Genomic DNA, 20,416 nt, shown 5'->3' on the forward strand with positions numbered 1-20,416 from the left:
TATGAGAGGGAAGATGCTTATTCTAAAAATGACTTTATGTTGGCTTTTTATTAATGACTACTTCTGAAAAACTAGTTAGGCAAGAAGAGAATGTAAAATACTTACCTCATAAATTACACTGGTTTTTTCTCGCTATGCCATGAGGACATTATCCAAATTACTTTGTTTTAATATTACCACTATTTTAGCTTTCAAATTGGAAGGTAGATTACATTTGATTCCTACCATTAGTACTTATCCCATGCATTATACATAGTACATATTCAGTAAAACTTTGTGAGTTTAATTTGATTTTGCTTTGAGATACAACGCTGAGTAAGAAATGTCCCCTCCTTTGTATCCTCCTTTGCCAGATTTTCAGTCTGGTGATACAGACATTCTCACAAACATAACTTCAGTATAGTGTGTGGGCTGTTGTGCCAGGGGTTATATACAAAACATACAAAAGAACAAATAAGAAGTAGCTTTTAGCCCAAGCAGAGGTAAGGTAGGGCTTTTGAGAGGACTTTTGAGAGGAGGTAACATCTAAGTGGAATATGACAGACTGATTAAAAAACAACCAAGCCAAACCCATTGCTGTCGTGTCAATTCCAACTCATAGCAACTCTACAGGACAGAGTAGAACTGCCCCATATGGTTTCCAGGGAGCGCCCGGTGGATTCGAACTGCCAACCTTTTTTTTTTAGCAGCCATAGCTCTTAACCACTACAACGCCAGGGCAGCTGGACCCTGGGTGGTACAAACAGTTAACATTCTTGGCTGCTAGCCAAAAGGTTGAAAGTTCAGGTCCACCCAGAGGCATCTCAGAAGAAAGCTCAGTGATCTACTTCTAAACGATGAGCCATTGAAAACCCTATGGAGCACACTTCTACTCTGATACACATGGGGTTGCCATGAGTCAGAATTGACTCAGTGGCAACTGATAATTAGGCAAAGGGTCCAGGGAAGTTGGTTCAGGCAGAGGAAACAGCATGGTGTTTACAAGGAGCTATTAGCAGTTTGCTGCTTCGGAGTACAAAGCTGCATGCAGAGTGTTGAGAGGCAATAATAATAATAGCTAATACAGAGCACTTACTGTCAGGCACAGTTTAAGTGCTTTATGTACTTCGTATACATGAACTCATTTAGTCTTCATAATAACCTACAAAATAGGTGGTGTTACCCTCATTCTACAGAGGCAGCATACAGAGACTAACTTACACACCACCAGTAAAAGGCAGAACTGTTAGTTGACTCCAGGAAGATTCTGAAGTCCATTCTTTTAACCACTATACTACACAGCCTCCCACAATGAACAGTGAAGGTATAGGTATTATAATGCGCCATGCTAAAGGAAGGTTGTCAGTGGGAAGCCATTGAAGAGATCTGAGCAAGGGGAGTTTAGAGCAATTTCTATTTGAAAAGAAGGACTGTAGTAGGGAGGGTAGCAAGACTAGAGATAGAGAGCTTGGGTGGAAAGCTGATGTAACAGCCAGTCAGAGCCTAGACTAGTGCAACGGCTGTGGAAATGAAGAGAGAATTTGATGCAAAATTGGCAAAAGTTGATAAATCACTTGCTGGTAGGACAGAGGGGAAGAACTCAGCTCTGGTTTTCTATTCAGGTGTCATCCCCTGAGAAGGCAATAAGACTTGTATAAGGTAGCCTTCTTCTTCCGTCTTGTTGTAATATGTCGGCTATTTATATAATAAATTTATTAAAATGCATTTCACTAAGGGGTAGTGTGAGTACACTGTGAGTTAAACTTTTTCATTGTCGGGCTACTTGTTACTATGCCAAATCATCGTCGAAGTTGTGCATAATTTACTGGTCAAGAACAATGTCAAAAGCTCTTCAACATTTCTTAGAGAAAACATATGTGAAAATGTCAGTATGTTGAAACTTGCTAAGTTTTGACCTACATTAAAGAAGGCCAGCATTGGATGGGGGATTAGATAGGACTTTGCATGAATGTTTCCGGTGGGCTCCATACTGTTTTTCTGTAAATTCATGATTCTTTCTGTTGTTTACGTCTCTCCTGTAGTGGGAATTTAGTGTTCTTAAAAAGGGCTGGACTGACAGCTCTGCAGCCTCTTCTGTATACCTGTAGAACAGATGCAGCACAGGTAGTGACAGTGCCGACATCCCACGCTGTCCCTGACCACATGCCTCGCCCTGACTTGGAGAGGCCACTTCTAACGGGAAGAGAAGAGTTTGAATCCATGTCTTCTCTATTCACACTTGGAACAAGCGTGTCAGTTGTGGGAAATGGGGCACGGTACTCAAGACTGTTAAATTGATTTCTCTTATGCCACAAAACCAGGACTTTCAACCAGTTTGTTGCAGTTTGACCCCCGGCTGAGAATTTGCTTTTCCTCCCCCCAGATATACTGAATCTGAATCTATACTTTAACAGGATTCCCATGGGATCCTTACGTCAGAATCTACATTTTAGCAAGGTCCCCCAGGTGATTCAAGAAATGTAAGTTCTCAGCAGGGGGTTGAACCTGAACAAACCAGATCAAAGCCCTGCACGAAACTATCAGTCAGAAAAGAACTATTATAATCTGGTTTGTGCTGACCAGCTGAATTTGATTAAATAACCTCGGGGTGAGAATCTCTGTATACCATTACCCAGTCAGTCCGCATTGGTCACATACACATTTACAGTTTACTACACTAGCCATTGTACATCGTGGCTTTAGTTATGTAGTATTTTAGGCAACTATGGACATTACAATTGCAAAATTGCAAAATGATTATTATTTACTTCTTTGGTTTTATTTTTAGGTACAAGTTTACCTCAGAAAGTATCAGGAACAACTGAAGAAATAAGTGGTAAGAAACATACAGAAGACACTATTTCTGTGGCATCATCCTTACATTCTACTCCTCCTGCTTCACCACAGGGTTCCCCTCGCAAAGGTAAGAAAGAACAGTTCAAGCCGTTCATGTTCTACCAAACAATACTTTTTAGCACATATTTTGCTTTTCACTCTATACTGGTAATGGAAAGAGTTAAGAGAAGTCTAACCCCTAAAACTTAACTTTTTAAACCTTTATATTTTGAGTTGAATTATTCATCATGTAGCAAGGACTCTGGTATTCAAAGTATGGTCCTTAGCTTCTTTGACAGAGGACAGGCATAGATAAGAATGAAGATAGAATTCACATTTGTTTTTTCTGTGCAGTCTGTTACAGTCATTCAAATTTCCTGTATTTTTATGGAGGTTTACAAATAAGAATTTCTGCATGAAATTGTTTTTAACCAACTGCAAGACTTAGGGAAAAAGAAACAAATATCTAGGTTGATGCTTTCCTTACTTTAGTAATGGAATATTGCCTTTTTGCTAATCAGGACTTAAAATAATCTATACCTTTATGGATTTTTACATTTACAGAAATACTGAACTTCTTGAGGTGAAAAATCTGAAATCTTTCTTGTCCATTTATATATTTTTTTCATAATGCGAATTGAAGCTCCTTGACTGGGCTGGGTAGTTTCCATGTAGATGTGGATCTCGCATGTCAGTTCATGTTAGCTCCACATGTAGCATTCTCAGTGGAGTGTGTATTTCTTACATTGGTCTTTCCACACTCTGTGTACCCTGGGCAGCAAGGCTCCCTACTCCTATATCTTCTTTACAGACGCAAAACAGTGCAGGATAGTACATGGTCAGAGGGAAGACAAGCTTATGAATTCTAGCTGGAGGGAAAAGCTTTCAGAGCTTGCCACAGCTCCCGTTTTCTAAACTTCATCTTACCTTAAGGGTTTGTTCTTATTTTTTGCCACCTGTGTGGTACAGTGACCTCAAACCTGAGTTCGAACCCTGGCTATGTCCCTCAATAGCTGTGTAAGCAGCATGTTTCCTGTCAGATGGGAAAAGAGACCACCTATTTTAGGGGCCTCATATAAGATGAGATAATATTTCTAAAGCCTGGTATTTAGTAAATGTTTAGTAAATTGGAGTGTCTCTTCTTTCTTGATGCCAACCTTAGGGCAGCGTGCCTCCATTACTCACCAGCTCTTTCCTCACTTTGTATAGCTGAGACTGGCTAGAATTCACACTCTGATTTTACTAAGAAAAGCTTCATAAAACTCAAGTAGGACATGTAAATAGTATACAGGTAGTTCCTGACTTATGACGGGGTTTTGTTCCTATGACTCCATTGTTAGTTGGTTCTGACGTTAGTCAAATATCCTTTTTTTTTTTAAGTTTTCATAGCCTGCTATACAGCAGTGTTTTAAACAGTAAATCATAACATTGAACATCTGCAAATGATAACATCAGCATATTACATGCTACAACATTGTATTTACTCCATATTACTAACAATAAGATGCAAAAGAAAGAGTCGTAACTGCAGTTCTTTGTAACTCAAATATGTCATAAGTCGGGGACTACTTGTATATAATAGATGTCGGATTATATCCCCCAAAATATGTTTTGTAAATCATAACCCCATGTCTGTGGGTATAATCCCATTTGGGAATGGGTCGTATTTGTTATGTTTATGAGACAGAATTAGTGTAGGGTGTGTCTTAAGTCAATCTCTTTTGAGGTATATAAAAGAGATTAAACAAGCAAGTGAAAGAAGGAAATGGGGAAAGAGAGATGCCAAGCCACATGAAGATCACCCAGGAGACAAGGACTTTCTTCCAGAGCCAACAGAGGGAGAAAACCTTCCCCTAGAGCTGGCACCCTGAATTCGGACTTCTAGCCTCCTAAACTGTGAGAAAATAAATTTCTTGTGGTATTTCTGTTATAGCAGCACTAGATAACTAAGACAGAATTTGGTACCAGGATTGGGGTGCTGCTCTAACAGATATCTAAGATGTGGAAGCAGTTTTGAATTGGGTAATGGGTAGAGACCAGAAGAGTTTTAAGATGCCTAATAGTAAAAGCCTTGATTGCCTTGAAGAGACTATTGGTAGAATTACGGACATCAAAGACAATTCTGTTGAGGGCTCAGAAGGAAATGAAGAGAGCTATGGAGAAAGTCTCTGTCATTTTAGAGAGTACATATGGCGCCAGCAACAGAATGTTGCTAGAAATATGGAAATTAAATAACGCTTTTGATGAAACTTTGAAAGAAATTGAGGAACGTGATTGGACGGCAGAGGAAGAGTGATGCTTTTTATGCAGTGGCAAAGAACTTGTCTGAATTATGTTCAGATGTCTGGTGGAAAGTAGAACTTGTAAGTGACGAAAGTGGGTATCTGGCTGGTGAGATTTCTAAGCAAGATCTTAAAGGGGCCATGTGGTTTTCCTTGCCGCTTATACTAAAATGTGAGAGGAAAGAGATGGACTTAAAAATGAACTGTGCAAAAAGAAAATAGAACTTAAAGATGTACAAACTAAGGACATATATCTTAGAATGTTCACCAAGGACATGGCTACACAACTTTTTGTTAGAGATTAAGCCTGTGACTGATGGATCTAACCAACTACCACAGCAGAAAACCTACCACCTCAGACTGAAGGGGACAGAGGAAGAACAAAAAGAAAAAATGCTGTCTGCCTCTTGGAATTCTACAGGCAGGAAACAGACCAAAGGAACTACATCTGTTGTCTTCCAAGGGAAAAAAAAAGGACCATCCCTGGAGCAGTTTGAAGATCAGCAGAACAGTTGGAAAGAGCACGCGGAAAGCAGGTCCTTCTAGGTTTCAAAGGGTGGGGACATGTCTCCTGGATCTCAAGGGATAGGGCCACACCCTCCAAGGTTTCAAAGAGTCAGATCTTTGCAGCTTGGTTCCAGAGTGTAGGGCTGCTATTACAATTGCCAGGGGTGGAGCCACTGCTCATAGCTGAGGGAGTGGGGCTGCCATGCCCAAGAGACAGAAGAATGGGACCTACTGGGGCCAAGGGATGGGGTCGCCACTCAGGTAAACTAGGAGAATGGGGCTACCCAAAGCCAAGGGAGCAGAGTTGCCATCCCAGAGGGCCTGGAAGGCAGAACCAAAGCCCAGGGCTGATGAGCCTCTGCTCAGAATCCAGAGGATGTGGCTACCACCCAGAGTCTGGAGGGTAGGACCGTTCCCTAACTGGTTGCAAAGAACAGAGGAATTACTTTCAAGCCTGAAGAGCTGATATAAATTGTTCTGCTGGGTTTTGGACTTGCTTGGTGCCTTTTGTCCCTTCTTTCACTACAGTTTCTCGCATTTATAATGGAGCTGTCTACCTTGTACCTGTTCCACTATTGTACTTTGGAAACACATAATTTGTAGTCTAGATTTCACAGGTTGACAAATGAAGAGGAACTTTGTCCCAGGATGGAAAATGCTTGAAGTCTCACCCATATTTGATTTAGATTATTCAGAAGATGAGATTTTAGACTTAGAGTTGATTTAAGACTCTGGAGGTGATGTGATGGGGTGAATGTATTTTGCACGTGGCACGGGCAAGAACTTTTGGGGGCCAAAGGATGTAATGTTACAAATTGAATTAAGTTCCTCAAAAAATATGTGATGTAAATCCTAACCCCTGTGTCTGTAGGTATGATCTTATTTGGGAATGGGTTGTGTTTGTTATGTTAATGGGATTAGTGTAGGGTGTGTCTTAATTCAGTCTCTTTTGAGATATAAAAGAGGTTAAACAACAAGTGAAAGAAGCAGAGGTGGAGGAAGAGAGATGCCAAGCTACATGAAGATCATGCAGGAGCCAGAAGCTCAGAGACACAAGGACTTTCCTTCAGAACCAACAGAGAAAGAAAACCTTCCCCTAGAGCCGGCACCCTGAGTTCAGAATTTTAGCCTCCTAAACTGTTTGAAAATAAATTTCTGTATGTTAAAGCCATCCACTTGTGCTATTTCTTTTATAGTAGTACTAGAAAACTAAGACATAGCTCATAGATGATTTTGTAAGACACACAGCCCTGTTTCCTTTCCTTACCTGTTTGTATTGTCCTGTCCACAGTACCTTTTGTTAGATTTCAAGGAGCAGGACTGGGAACAGTGCTTCTAGTCAGACGGATGATCCCAGTGAACAGTGTTCATATGGTCTTATGCTCTTCTACTAACATCTTTACACCTCTTGGAGGCTATTATAGACAATTGTCTAACTAGAAAACTCATTGGATCTGAACCAGTTTTTTATGCCTGAATGTGACTTGTGGGGAAGAGGTAGTAGGAACAAGAATTTTCCTCTGCTCTTACTTTCAACAGAAAACCCATTCTCACCACTGAAATAAAGAAGTCTTTTCTTTTTAGCATTTTTCATCGTGTCTCCAACAGTTGACCATGGCATTTATAGATTTGTGAGCCTGTCTACATAATCATATTTAGAATCGTTGGAAGGTTGAAGAAATTTTTCTCTTCAAATTTTTCTAAGTGTCTTTACATATATTCTGTCAAAACCTCAAGCAAATATCATAGACCCACTCCTCACTTACTGGCATGATTACGTTCCGAACACCAGATCATTATGCAAAAATCAGCGTTATGCAAAAATGGAGGATGACTACATCATTACATAACTGCCAGAGTACATCATTACAGCTAGCATTTACTCTCACCTCGCAACTTGCCATTATTTACTGCCAGATGTACATTGTTAATGTGCAAGATAGTTGGATAGTATATTTTTTACTATTGTCGTAAATGCAAAATGTTGGATAACAAGATAGTCGATAAGTGAGGAGTTAGGTGTATTTCTGTTTTTATCCATTGATAGGTTTTTGCCAGTAGTCTGTGATTGAAAGAAAATGTCATCATTATACTAAGAGTATGTTATTAGGGTCTATTCCAAGTTTTTGCTAAACTTTGAAATTTGTTCTTTGTTTCCCAACAATTAAAAAAAATAAGCTTCGTGTTTTCACAAGGAAAATTTAAACATGCCAAAGCTTTAAAAAAGTGAGAAGAGGCCTTACGTTTTATCTTTCCCAGTGCATAAGGAAGGCAGCCCCTCTACCTCAGAGCTACAACCAGATCAGAAATGGTGCTTTATAATCACATCTATTGTACATGTTATTTATATATCCTATTTGGTTTTTACTAAGCTTTTCCTTAGTAAAATCTGCCTGAAAGTTCTAGACACACACAGTTACTTTTGAGAAATAATTCTGGTCATATGATACTCTTGTTATATTTTTCCTTATGAATTTACCAGCTTTGCCTGCTTTTAAAAGTTTTTCTTAACTTGTTCTGATCAAGGTGAATCGTGTGTTCAATCTTGCAATGACTGATGTGTTTATGCTATATGGTAGACTATGCATTAAAAAATATATTGCTAGATTTTAATTTTTTAGATATTGTCAAGATGTTAGAATTTTGTAATAGTAGAATGTTATATAAACCAGGCTAATTGTGATTAACTGGAAAGAATTAATTGACCATGTCAGGGTTTTTGCATTTTTCCCTCCAGTTGGCAGTATCATATCTGATCACAGCATCCTGCTGCACCTCTCAGGGTCTTGCTCATCCCCTCCCCGTGAGTCCAGCACCACGATCAGTGGCCAGAGCTGCCCCGGAATAGGTGGGGTTTACTTGCAAAAGAAAATTCTTCAGATTACCAGGAGCACAGCCAAAAGAACAGACAGGACCGAGAAGGCCACTGAGGAGAATAGAGACAGGACAAGTTGTGAGAACACAGCCAGAAAAAGAATGACATCCCCGTTTAGAAGATTTAGGGAAAGAACTCTTTCAAGGGAGAGACTAGCCAACAGCAAAAAAGAGGACGCAGATCACAATCAAGCTACAGAAAGCTGTGACAAAGTAAAGGATGTTGGAAGCAACATCAAAGATGAGAAAGGGAGTGACATCTTCAATTCAAATAGCCAAGGCAACAGTAACACTTTAAACTGCTTCTATATGCGATTCAAGTCTAAAAGAAGAAAGACACTGTGATGAAGCTGCTTATTTAATTTTAGTGTTAAATTTGTTTACAGTTATTAATGTCAATGTAGCTTATAAATTAAGTCATTTGTCAAACAAAGCTTAGGCAGACACCTTAGTAAAATACTAAGCATTTTATGATTAGTGTTCAGTTACAGATTCTCTAGGCAGCAAAGTAATATTGATTTAAAGTGCCTTATTTGTATAACGTTATTTTAATACTGTATTGAGATAGTAAACTTTATGCTCTGGTCTTCTGTAGTTGGCTTTATTTTTACTGGTAGCAGCTGGGTCTATGAGTGAACTAAGTAGAGAAGGCTTGTTAGAAACCAGTGTTCACTTTCACCATGAAACCCCCAGTAATTATCTGGTCCCAGTCATTGCCTCAGAGATTTTTATTGCTATTTTATTACTTTACAAGTTAAAGGGAAAAAAAAAGCACTTGAGAGGCAAGAAACTATCTTATTGATAGGCACTTTTTACATATCTCTGATGGAGGGAGGGAGGAAGAAAGAACCTAATATGGTAGGTTCATAATCATCTGGGTAACTTATTAAAAAAGGTAATCACTGTGTCCCACCCACTGATTTGAATTGCCAGAAACAGGCCCAGGATGGTGTATTATAACAAACTTACCAGGTGATTCTCAGAATTGATTATATTTGAGAAATACCAGTCTTTCAGACATAGGGATGAAATTGTTTTTAAAACAGTAAAACATGTCTGTTATTCCCTGGGACAAAAGAGCAATAACTTTTCTTTTGAGGAAAATTTTTTTTTTTTTTAACTTAGACACATTTTCTTGGGCCTCTTGAAAACTGACCAATTTGTTCAGGGCACTGATAAACAACGATGATCTCAAGTTCAGAGAGCTGCAATAAGAGTCAGGAGACTGGCTTGGCTTGGCTTGGCTTGGGTTGTTCCTGGCCCCAAAAGCTAAGTACACATAACACATTTTCTGGGTCTTAATTTTTCTCTTTCATAGTCTTAATGAAACTACTTAATGAGGTTATTATTGTGTAACATTTTTTTCTTGGAGTTACATCTGAGTAAACTCTCAGATCCTTAAAGCAGAGAAGGACCTATGATCTTAGGTTGTTGTCTCCCTTAGCATATGTGTGAAGAAGCTGAGGCCCTGAGAATTCCAGTAACACACCCAAAGCTTGTGGTTCTTCTTAGTGAGATTTCTGGGGATTGATCCAAAAGTTTTGTACCTGTTGAGCCTCATTCTCTTCTTTCAACAAGAAGATAACCGTTTGCTTCTGAGACCTATCCCTTGTCAGGATTACTGGAACATTTCATTTTAAACAAAAGAAGTTTGGTTTCTTCAAATTACCAAAAAGAGACTATTATGTACATTTAACTCATGCTGCAGATTTGTTTTCAGATGCTTCTACTTCACTCCATGCCTACCCTTTTATTCCAAAAAATACAAAAGAAAATCTCCAGCTCTCTGTTGTACAATAAGTCATAGGACAATTTAAAACATGTAGATGCTGGGCATTTTTCCTAACACATTCTTATAAATCTGTCAGTTGAGCTGTTTAATGTGATATTCTGCAAAGTTCGTGAAGAAAAAGAAAATTAGATGTAATATTAAGTCCAAACCTAAAACGATTTATTTAAAAATACTAAAACAGTGGTCCTGAACTTGGGGTAAGACTTCTTAGGTGGCATAAGCAGAATATTTGGGGAAAGTATATGCAGTTTGAAAAAACAGAAGTGTAATTCTTTCCCTTGAGTTCTGACTCCCATCCCCTACCCCTACCTCAAGGTGGTATTTTAGACTCTCAGGTCAGGGATTGAAATATTTACGTTTATCAAAGGGAGGGGCCGTGGGGTTAAAAAAATGTTGAGAAACTTAAGACATTGACTTTTTAAAGTTTTATAATATATTTAATGCTTTTTCTTGTTTTAATAAATGCTTGTAGTTTAGCTGTGTCAGAGCCTGGGGCAGATATACATTTGGACTAGTTTTTGTTTTGTTTTGTTTTTTTCCCAGTAATACTGGATGTTGACTTTATATTTCCTGACTTTGGAGTTGGATTGGTGGGTGAATGGATATGTATAGGAATGTGCGTTAAAAAAAAATTGGCACCATTACATTTGCAAAAATGGAAACTGAGGTTACTGTTCACTTTCTTTGGTGTTTTCATGTTTTTCTTTGCCCTCTCCGTGACCCCATCCCCAGTCATTTCCTTGCTTTGTAGTTTGATCAGTGTTCTTCTCTCGTTCAGGTTATACGCTTATACCACCAGCTAAATCTGACAACTTGTCTGACTCCAGTCATAGCGAGATTTCTTCACGGTCCAGCATTGTGAGCAATTGTTCTGTTGACTCCATGTCTGCAGCTCTACAGGATGAGCGGTGTTCCTCACAGGCTCTGGCGGTTCCTGAATCTACTGGGGCATTGGGAAAGACAGAGCCCCCCTCAGGGATAGGGGACCACAGCCAGCTTGGCCCTGGGTAAACTTCCTTGCTGGTGTTCATATGACAAAACCCAAGCCAATTGGTCACTGCAAGCAGTGCTCTCTATTTTGACCTTAGACCCCCCATGGGATAGTTGGAAGGAGATCCATAAAAGAATGAGTACCAAGCCATATATCTCTATACTGAATATGCAAATAAGTACTATTTTCAAAGTTGTATGGGTACTTATTGTTAAAGTATTACTGAATTCACAATAGCTTTCTATTATGTATCTTTTAGATCAATAAGAACTATTAACATAGGGGAGGTGATTCTTGAACTTCTGGCTGTTAGGTCAGAGGTTGTTCAGAAAGGTTAGGAGGAATGGAAAGCACCCCCAGCGCTTTGCACATCAGGCTGAGAGGTAGGGGCCAGTGCTTGATCCTTACTCTTCGAAAGTATGATTTGGGGAGTAAGAAGAGTCAGCTAGCAAAAGTCAATTATATAAAAAATGTTAACTCTCAATTTCTGTTTACAATCAAGTAAAATGGAAATCTTTGAGAAGACATTGAGGAAGTTGATTCAAAGCTGACAGATATTGTTAAATCTGTATATTTTCATATGAAAAAATTAAGGTATAGTAAAGTATCATCCTATTTGTAAAGATTTCTAAACAGTAATTTTCTATATTAGGGATAAGCAAACTTTTTCTAAAGGCTCAGATAGTAAATAAAATATTTTTAGGCTTGCAAGCCAATATCATCTCCATCACAACTGCTCAGCTGTGCCATTGTTGTACCCAAGCAGCCATAGACAGTAGGCAAACAATGGGCATGGCTCTGTATTTACAAAAACAAGCACATAGCCAGATTTGGCCTGCAGGCCTTAGTCACCTGACCCCTGCTCTATACTATAAATCAAGCATTCTAGAACTTTTTCTGTCAAGGGCCAGATAGGAATTTTTAGGCTTTGCAGGCTGTACTTGGTCTCTGTCTCAAATTCCTTGTGTTTTATTTTGTTATCGTTGTGTTTTGTTTTGTTTAAACCCTTTTAAAATATAAAAAGAATTCTTTACTCCAGACCATACAAAAATAGGCTGTTGGCTAAATTTGACCCATGAGGCTTAGTTTGCAGACCCCTGCTACAAATGATAAGGATTCATTTATAGGTAGTCGGGGGAAGTTGGTATTTACTAGGCACTGTACTTAGCTCTCCATCAGAATCAACTCAATGGCAATGAGTACTCAGCTTGAGGAGCCCGGATAGCACGGTGGTTAAGATCTCGGCCAATCCCTGAAAGATTGGCAATTTGAACCCACCAGTGGCTCCGTGGGAAAAAGATGTGCAGTTTGCTTCTGTAAGGATTTACAGCCTTGGAAACCCTACTGGGCAGTTCTGCTTTGTTGGAATCGAATCAACAGCAATGAGTTTCGGGTTTTTGGTACTCGGCTCACCTCAGAGGTACGTGGGAAAATAAAACATGGTTCCCGTAGACATATGGAGACCAATCTAGTATTATGTTGACTTCACAAGAATAAAAATGTATACTTAATTTTATCAATTTCAACCTTCATCTTTGCCTTTTCATTTAAACTCAATTCGAAAAAAATCCTGAGGAAACCTTGCTAAGCATTTGAGCACCTTCAGTGGATTTTTCTTGCTGAGTATTAAGATTAAGGCCAGTAAAGAGTTTAGTGATGATTGGTTCTAGTGTTGTTATTTTCACAGGGTTGTTGTAGCATGAACACTTACTGCGATACATATTCTGTTGTCTCTCTTGGGCAGTAGTTCTTGCAGTAGAGAGAAGAAAATTTTTGCAGGAAGTGAATAAATTACTTTTAATTATGTATCTTCTCCAATTTTAGGTGGACACTCTCGAAGCCATCTCTAATCAAGGGTTTAGCTGTCTCATCTTCTATGAGCAGTGAAGAGATTTCTCATGAGCACATCATTATAGAAGCAGCTGACAGTGGTCGTGGAAGTTGGACTTCCTGCTCAAGCAGCTCCCATGACAATTTCCAAAACCTTCCAAACCCAAAAAGCTGGGATTTTTTGAATTCCTATCGACATACCCATTTGGATGGCCCCATTGCTGAAGTTGAACCCACCGACTGTGACCCCTACTCCTGTCCTGTAGCCTGCTCTAGAACTTGTGGTCAGTGTAGAGGAAGCCTAGAGACTAATCAGTTGAGACAGAGTTGGGCCTCTTCCAGTTCTCTGTCTGATACATATGAGCCAAACTATGGGACAGTTAAACGGAGAGTGTCAGAGAACACTCCAGCTGAGCCATCCGAAGGCTTGGATGCTAAGGATGGCACTGACCCAATGTATAAAACTGTCACTTCAAGTACAGAAAAGGGCTTAATTGGTAAGTTGTGTGTCTTTTTTCATATCTGTGGCATTTAGAGACTTGGTAATTAAAAAAATGACATTGGGATATTTTGGCCCAGAATTTTATTCTTGGAAAAATCCCTTCTCTCACTCCAGCCTCTCGTTTCTCCCTTTACAAACAAATTATTTCCCAAAAGTTCATGACTTCTCAAGTGGTTCGGGGCAGGTACTCTAGCCTAGTAAAATGGAAAAAAAAAAAAAAAAAAAACTTGTGAGGTTATTTAATTAGGGGGATAGGTTTGTTTGTCTTGTTTTATTTTGCTCTTGAGATTTTTGATTTAGTTGAGGAAATATCATTCATTGCATTATTATGTGGTGGTGATAAAGGTGCTATTCATCACTTCATAAATGCTTGGACCACAGTTGCTGTGCATACATGGTAGAAACATTGAATCTGATACTACATTTAGGTAGTAAAAATGGGAGAAATGTGATAAGGAAGTTCAGAACTTTCTAATGTACCTTCTTAGTGTGCATCACAGATGTGCCAGTGCCTGTTGGTGGATTCCATTCTTAATCATGCACACAGCTTTCTCGGTGCAGCCTTTATTTAGCTACCAAATACTTTTTTTTTTGTAATTTCCTCCCTGAATTATATAATTATCTAGATACAGTAGCACCTGCCTTTCTGTTTGTGTAAAGACTGTACTTTTCATAATTCATTCTTCATTCTGTAGAATATACGTGATACTGCATTTAATTATGTAATATGAGGAAAGAAAATGTGCTGATTTTAGTTATTGTCAAATTGCATTATAGGTTTTTAGCTCATTCAGTTTTCCTAAGGGTTTTTTATTAAAGTCTTTTAGTTAACCACCGTAGGTATATGTAAGCGTGTATGTGCAAGGATATAAAACTTAGCTCTTGTCCATTTAGGAAAACAGAATCTTTCATTTCTTTGATTTCTGGGTGACTGGGTAAATCACGTACATTCTTTGTTCTTGTTGTCTTACTTCCCTTGGCAAGCCAACCAACCCCCTATCTCACCACCTGTCTTTCCTCACATGGGAATGGAAATCATTTCTGGCCTTTCTGCTGGTTAAGTTGTAGAAATTGCCATATGGACGAACCTGATGCTCTAAAGGGAGAAATAATATTAGAATTAATTACCCTTTTTTAGTATGTTCTGCTTTTATACAGATAGTTTGTGTTTTAAAAGTTACTTGCATGATCAAGATATTCAGAGAGATTTGTCCTGTGAGTCCTGTGGATTGGTCTTAATTTCATGGAGCTTCATCTTAATCTAACCTATTTCTGATGGTTTTTGAAGTTTTTGCTTTAGTCCCAGGGTTTGCAAACTTAGGAAAAGGATTTAAAGTCACCATTATTTTTAATGTTCTCTGGAAACAGGCCTTCAAACCAGTTTGTTCCAGTTCAAACCTCTGCTGAGAATTTGTATTTCCACCCCAGATATACTGAATCAGAATCTACAGTTTAACAAGATCCCCAGGTGATTCTTACATATAATAAATTTTGAGAACCATTGCTCTACTAGTGTTGCTCAGAATTGGTCCGTAACCAGCAGTATTAGCATCGCCTGGGAACTTGTTAGAAAAGCAACTTCTCAGCAGGGGTACCGACAGAGACCTAACTTGTTCGAAGCCCTGACTGAAAATCAGGGAAACTTAATTAAAGGTGAATTTCCTAAAATTGTTGTTTTTTTCTTCTTCACTTAATCACAAGACAGAAGTTAGAAGTAAGGTCCTTGAAGGATTAGCCAGCTGTACCAGACATGTTAAAATGGTTTATGTCCCAGGACCGAGAACTCTAGTCTGCCCAGAAATGCTAGAAAAACAGTGGTTCATGTCTCAGAGTCATACAGCCTTTAAACAGATGGTGCGAACGTCATTTCTGTGAAAACCTTCCCAGTCACAGAGAGTGGATGGTTTAGTGTGAAGTCTTAAATGTTTCTGACTCAGTGATCTTTGGACTGGTATTGCTGCTGGAATTTAGCAAACTTTTTTGATACCAAACTTTTTTGTGAACTGCGGAAGGAAGCATGTTATCAATGTCATCTCTTTTACCTCTCATTCTATTCATGTTTATAAAACTTAATGTAGTTTATCAATATGTACTTTAAAAACAGGTTTAAATATTGTTTATTAAGCTTTTCAAAAATGTTTTTAATCTATCATTGTGTCCAAATGTGTTCATGTTGTCTGTTTTTAAGTTCTATTTTGTCATTGTAAAAGTTTCAGTCTTTTGGGATTTTTGTTTGGTTTGTTTTTTATTTTTCATTAACATTTCCATTGCTTATTTTTTCATGCCAGTGTACTGTGTCACCTCACCCAAGAAGGACGATAGGTATAGGGAGCCACCTCCCACTCCTCCAGGATACATGGGGATTTCTTTAGCGGACCTAAAGGAAGGACCCCACCCGCACCTAAAACCTCCAGATTATAGTGTGGCAGTGCAGAGGTCAAAGATGATGCATAACAGCCTCCCTAGACTGCCACCGGCTCCTCTCAGTAGCAGCCCCATGGCCTGTGTTCCATCGAAGATTGTAACTCAGCCTCAGAGGCATAATTTGCAGCTATGCCATCCTAAACTAGCAGATGTGACTGACGCAGATAGTGAAGCAGATGGTATGTTGAAAAATTACCTTTATGGCTCTTAAGGGAATTGCTGGTATATTATGGTAATCAATAATGTTTTCTTTAAATGCCTTAGAAGTCTTTTAAAAATCTTAAAAAAAAAAATCCCTAAAAATGATTGTGTTTTCCAGATGGAAAGGACAGGCTGCTTGTTTCTATGTGCCCAGTATACTTCTGGCCCAAATGGAATATTCTTACCCGTGATAGAACAGCAGCTCAGTCTAATGGTATCATTTTGGGAGGAGGCGTTTGACCATAGCAGAGTTGTGTTTCCATTAATGCATGGCAACTTGAAATAGCAAGCATCAAAGTGCTGAAATACCAGAACTGATATGATCTTTGGTATAGTTCTCTCCTTAGCAAAACTCTTCACAGTTTTCACATGTGGCAGTAGTTTGAAAAATGGTTTATTTAAAAATATATATATATATTTTATCATTCCAAACAACAGAGTAATAAAATGGTTAAAACCACTTATGAAACTAGTTTATTGCCAGTCTGCAGTGTGATCAGAGAACATCAGTGTGTTTACAATAAAATCTGGGCCTTGATAGGTACTTGAGATAGTTCTTTGTTGAAACTGACTATTTTCTAAGCAGAAGTAACCTAGATAATTGTTAGTTGTTACTCATGAATATGTTGATCTACCAGTTAATTGTGTTTTTATTATTTTCAGAAGATGAACAGGTTTCAGCAGTCTAGCCATTGGCCAGCCCACGTGAAGATCATTGAAAGTCACTGAGGGATGGTCAGAACCACCCTGTGATTCTGCAGGCCATTGCCAACAAGCAGCTCGCTGCCATTCCTCACCCAGGGGTTCCGTTGCCTGGACTCCGAGCAGTGAGACCGACCTGACTGAGTCATGCTTCCTTTTCACTTAATCCCTGCAGATGCATAGCCTTTCCTCAGCTGTCAATGCTGTGCCAGGACATGTCTCCACTTTGCACACCAGACCAGCCTTGGGACCAGTTCCTAGAACAAATTCAAAGTCATCCAGATGCATATCACTATAGATTTTCCTTTAACAAGTTATTTTAAGTTAGGATTATTACTCTTATTTGTGTGCCATAGCTTTGGCTAATGGACACATTCACTATGTCTGCCAATACCAAGGAAATTCTTGTGTATTTGAAAATTAACTTGCTTGAAGTTGTATGGTATTGTTTATATTTGGAAGCGCTGGCTAGCAAGTGTGTATTCGGGGCCCTCAGGCTGTCTCTGGGCTGACCAAACAAGTCGCCGTCTTTACAGAAGCGATTTGCTGTAACTTCTGTTGCACCAGTGCAGTGTAGGGTCTCAGTCCGAGCGGGATAGGCAGCGGTTTCAGGTTAGTGTTAGGAAGGTCACAGTTTGGAAGGCCAAATGAAGCAGACATTTTCTTGTCAGTCCTTTGGGAAAAGGGGGTGGGATTGGGATGGGTAGGAACTTTGATGTCAAAGAATGAAATTTTGATGTTAAATGACACGTAGACACATTCTTCTCTGAAGTGAAAATCATGCCCTGTCTAATTGTAATGAGAAGGATAAATCCAGCAAATAGAGAATGGGTTCTAGAGAGTTATTTTTCTACTCTATAGAACCCCAAAACTAAAATTTTTCACTACTCCAATAAAGAGTTCTTTTTTTAAACAAAGTATAATCACAGTGAGGTGTGGTAATTATGAAAAAGAGTTTGGTTTCGTGCAGTGTTCTGCAACATACCACCTGCATGTCTCCTAGCACCAGACTGTGTCCATCTGAATAAATCCTGCAGATCTCAGCTGCCCGCGGTAAAGCTTTTTAGCCTACAAAAGTACATAATTGGTGGGAAATTTTGTGAGAGAAGGAGGAGCTAGATTTATAGAAATGATTATTTCTTGTTTCTCAGGTTAGCCCTTGAGGACATTCCTTAACAGCCTATGTGGCATGGATCTCTTAAGTATTTAATTAAAATTTCAGTGACTTTATTTCCTGGATGAGCTAGGTTTTTCACATTTTTTTAAATTAAAGACAGTGTTTTCTATATCTTAAGTTTAAAGTTTTTTAGTGTAAAGCTAAGTGAAGTTTTAATAAACTTCTGTTAGTACCAAAAAAGCCAAAGCCATTAATATGCACTACCCAGATCAACTTGGAGCCAAAATGGGTTTTCTTCTGCAAAGTTGTTCATATGTGACCATATAAGATTTAGTTGGTTCATGGCTTCCCTTTTAGACGTTTGTTCTCTTGTTTCCTAGCTGTCTCTTCCCTCTCTTTCTCTGTATCCCTTCCTGTCCCTTTCATTTTAAAATCATAAATCAAGTCCAAGTGTTAAATAGTAGGTAGTATTTCATCTTTTCCATCAAAATGATTGCCTCTTCACTTTAGGAAAAACAGCATGTTTGACAAAATCGCCCTGGAAAAAATGAGAACATGAATCTGAAATTTAAGCCTTAGAAATTAACCCAGGTATATAAAAAAAAGGAAAAAAAACTTTTTTTCTTTTTTTTTATATTACAGTGAGGCTAGGTAGCTCCATAGCTTTTTTAGTCCATTGAAATGGAAAGTAGCGTGGATGTAAATCCTGGTCCGAGAGTCATGCTCTAGTGATCTAGCCTATAAACAGTGGTCGTCTGATCACGGAGCTATGTCTTTTGGTTGAAAGTGAAAGATATTTTTGCTATAACCAGCTTTTTATCAAGTTTGAGTATCAATCCCCACCATTTTATATCCATTACCCCAGAAAAATTGGGCTGTTTGCACAGTATCTGTTTATTTAGCAGGTCTTTCAAATCAAGTGGAAGCCTTACTCATCTTTGTCCTTAATGGTGTAAATAATACCTTGCACAGAGAGTTGAGGCCTGTGGTTTTGGACTTGCACCTTATAGCTGCCTTTGTTTTACCTAGCTTTAACTGTGTTTGAATCAGCTGATCACATTGATCAGAAACTAATGCCAAACGCTTTGTAGTTTGATATGTATGTATCCCTTAAAAAATAGGTTTTGATTTTTATATTATTTGAATTCAGGGTATAGAGAAGCCCAGACCTGTATTTGCTCCATCTCCAAATCACCTGTTAGTTTTTGCTTTTATTTTATAAATTTGTAACTTTAGTGCTCTCTCCTCCCACCACAATCCTGAAATCTGCCAGGACTACTGAAACAGCAAACCCTCAGTGCAAATTTTTGCTGAATAATGATATCGACAAAACAGGCTCTTTATAATGAAAGCTCTGAACAATTAGTAAATCCAATACATGCTTCTATAGAAATTTGTTGTAATAGATTCTAATTTCCTCCAAGTGATTGCTGTCAATGTGATATTTAACTGGGGAGAAAAAGCCTTTAATGGTTTTTCATGAGAGAGATAAGTCACATCATTGTCATCTGCTTGAGAATCTCCCAGGCTGGAAATGTGGCGGTTAATCATGAAGCTTTCCAAGAACAAGCCTGCTTTTTATAATGTGTTCTCTCCTCTCCAAAAAGAAGGGAGAGAGAAAGTTTCCTTGCATATTTAAAACAATGGTTGTATCTGATATAATTTTAAGTTTCTGAAAAATGTGCTGTTAAAGTAGATGTATCCCTTTAGCATTACCTTAAAGGTTAGAAAAAAGGGAGAAATCTTCAGAAAAGTGTCACAGTACATATTTAAACTTGAACCCCAGTTCATCTTTACCTTTTGTGTGTGTGTGTGTGTGTGTGTTTAAGGCTTCTTTATTTTTGATACACAGAATGCAGTTGATCTTTTAAAATCAAGAGGTGAGCTTATCGGCAAAAGACAGAAACCAAACTGCACAGTTGTAATAATCAAATAGCAATTATACTGCACAATTCAGTGATTGTAAAGTGTCCTATAACAAGCAATGTTTGTCTCCTATTTTTTGATACCTCTTAAACTTATGTCTTTTAGAAAGACAGTGCCTCTGTATGCTTTTTGTATTTTTACTGAGTGTAAATATTTGTTATATTTTTGGTTAAGAGAATGTAAAAGTACCGTTTATTATTATCATATCTACTAATACATTGGTGGAATCAATAAAGAATCTACGTTAAACACCTGTGCACTTTATTGTGTTTGGCAGGTGGAATAATATCACAGACATCCATGAAGGCCAGTCTGGGACCAGTGTCCCATGTGAAGGCCTTATTTTTAACTATCTTGAGAGAACTTGGAGCAGTCTAATTCTTACAGTATGAAGTCTGTCAAACACCTAGCTGTTGTTTGGGTTAAAAAAATTGTATTTGATTGCAAGACAGAT

At 38.5% G+C, this 20,416-nt stretch overlaps 1 protein-coding gene across 5 annotated transcripts in view; it reads left to right on the forward strand.

Annotated features, from left to right (window-relative positions):
* The window catches only part of RAPGEF6 (Rap guanine nucleotide exchange factor 6), a 257,480-nt gene extending 237,282 nt beyond the window's left edge, over positions 1–20,198 (forward strand). For 3 of the 5 annotated variants that reach the window (XM_049872938.1, XM_049872947.1, XM_049872952.1), the window contains 5 exons: positions 2,768–2,902; positions 11,048–11,276; positions 13,085–13,587; positions 15,881–16,195; positions 16,881–20,197. In XM_049872938.1, coding sequence (XP_049728895.1) covers positions 2,768–2,902; positions 11,048–11,276; positions 13,085–13,587; positions 15,881–16,195; positions 16,881–16,906 — 1,208 coding nt within the window. In that variant the 3' untranslated portion in view covers positions 16,907–20,197. Of the gene's footprint in view, positions 1–2,767; positions 2,903–8,340; positions 8,892–11,047; positions 11,277–13,084; positions 13,588–15,880; positions 16,196–16,880 lie in introns of those variants that run through there. The other 2 variants (XM_049872961.1, XM_049872968.1) reach the window with 2 other exon arrangements.
* Positions 20,199–20,416: the final 218 nt, after the last annotated feature.

Source organism: Elephas maximus, chromosome 2, assembly GCF_024166365.1.
Source record: "Elephas maximus indicus isolate mEleMax1 chromosome 2, mEleMax1 primary haplotype, whole genome shotgun sequence".
Taxonomy (NCBI): Eukaryota; Metazoa; Chordata; class Mammalia; order Proboscidea; family Elephantidae; genus Elephas; species Elephas maximus.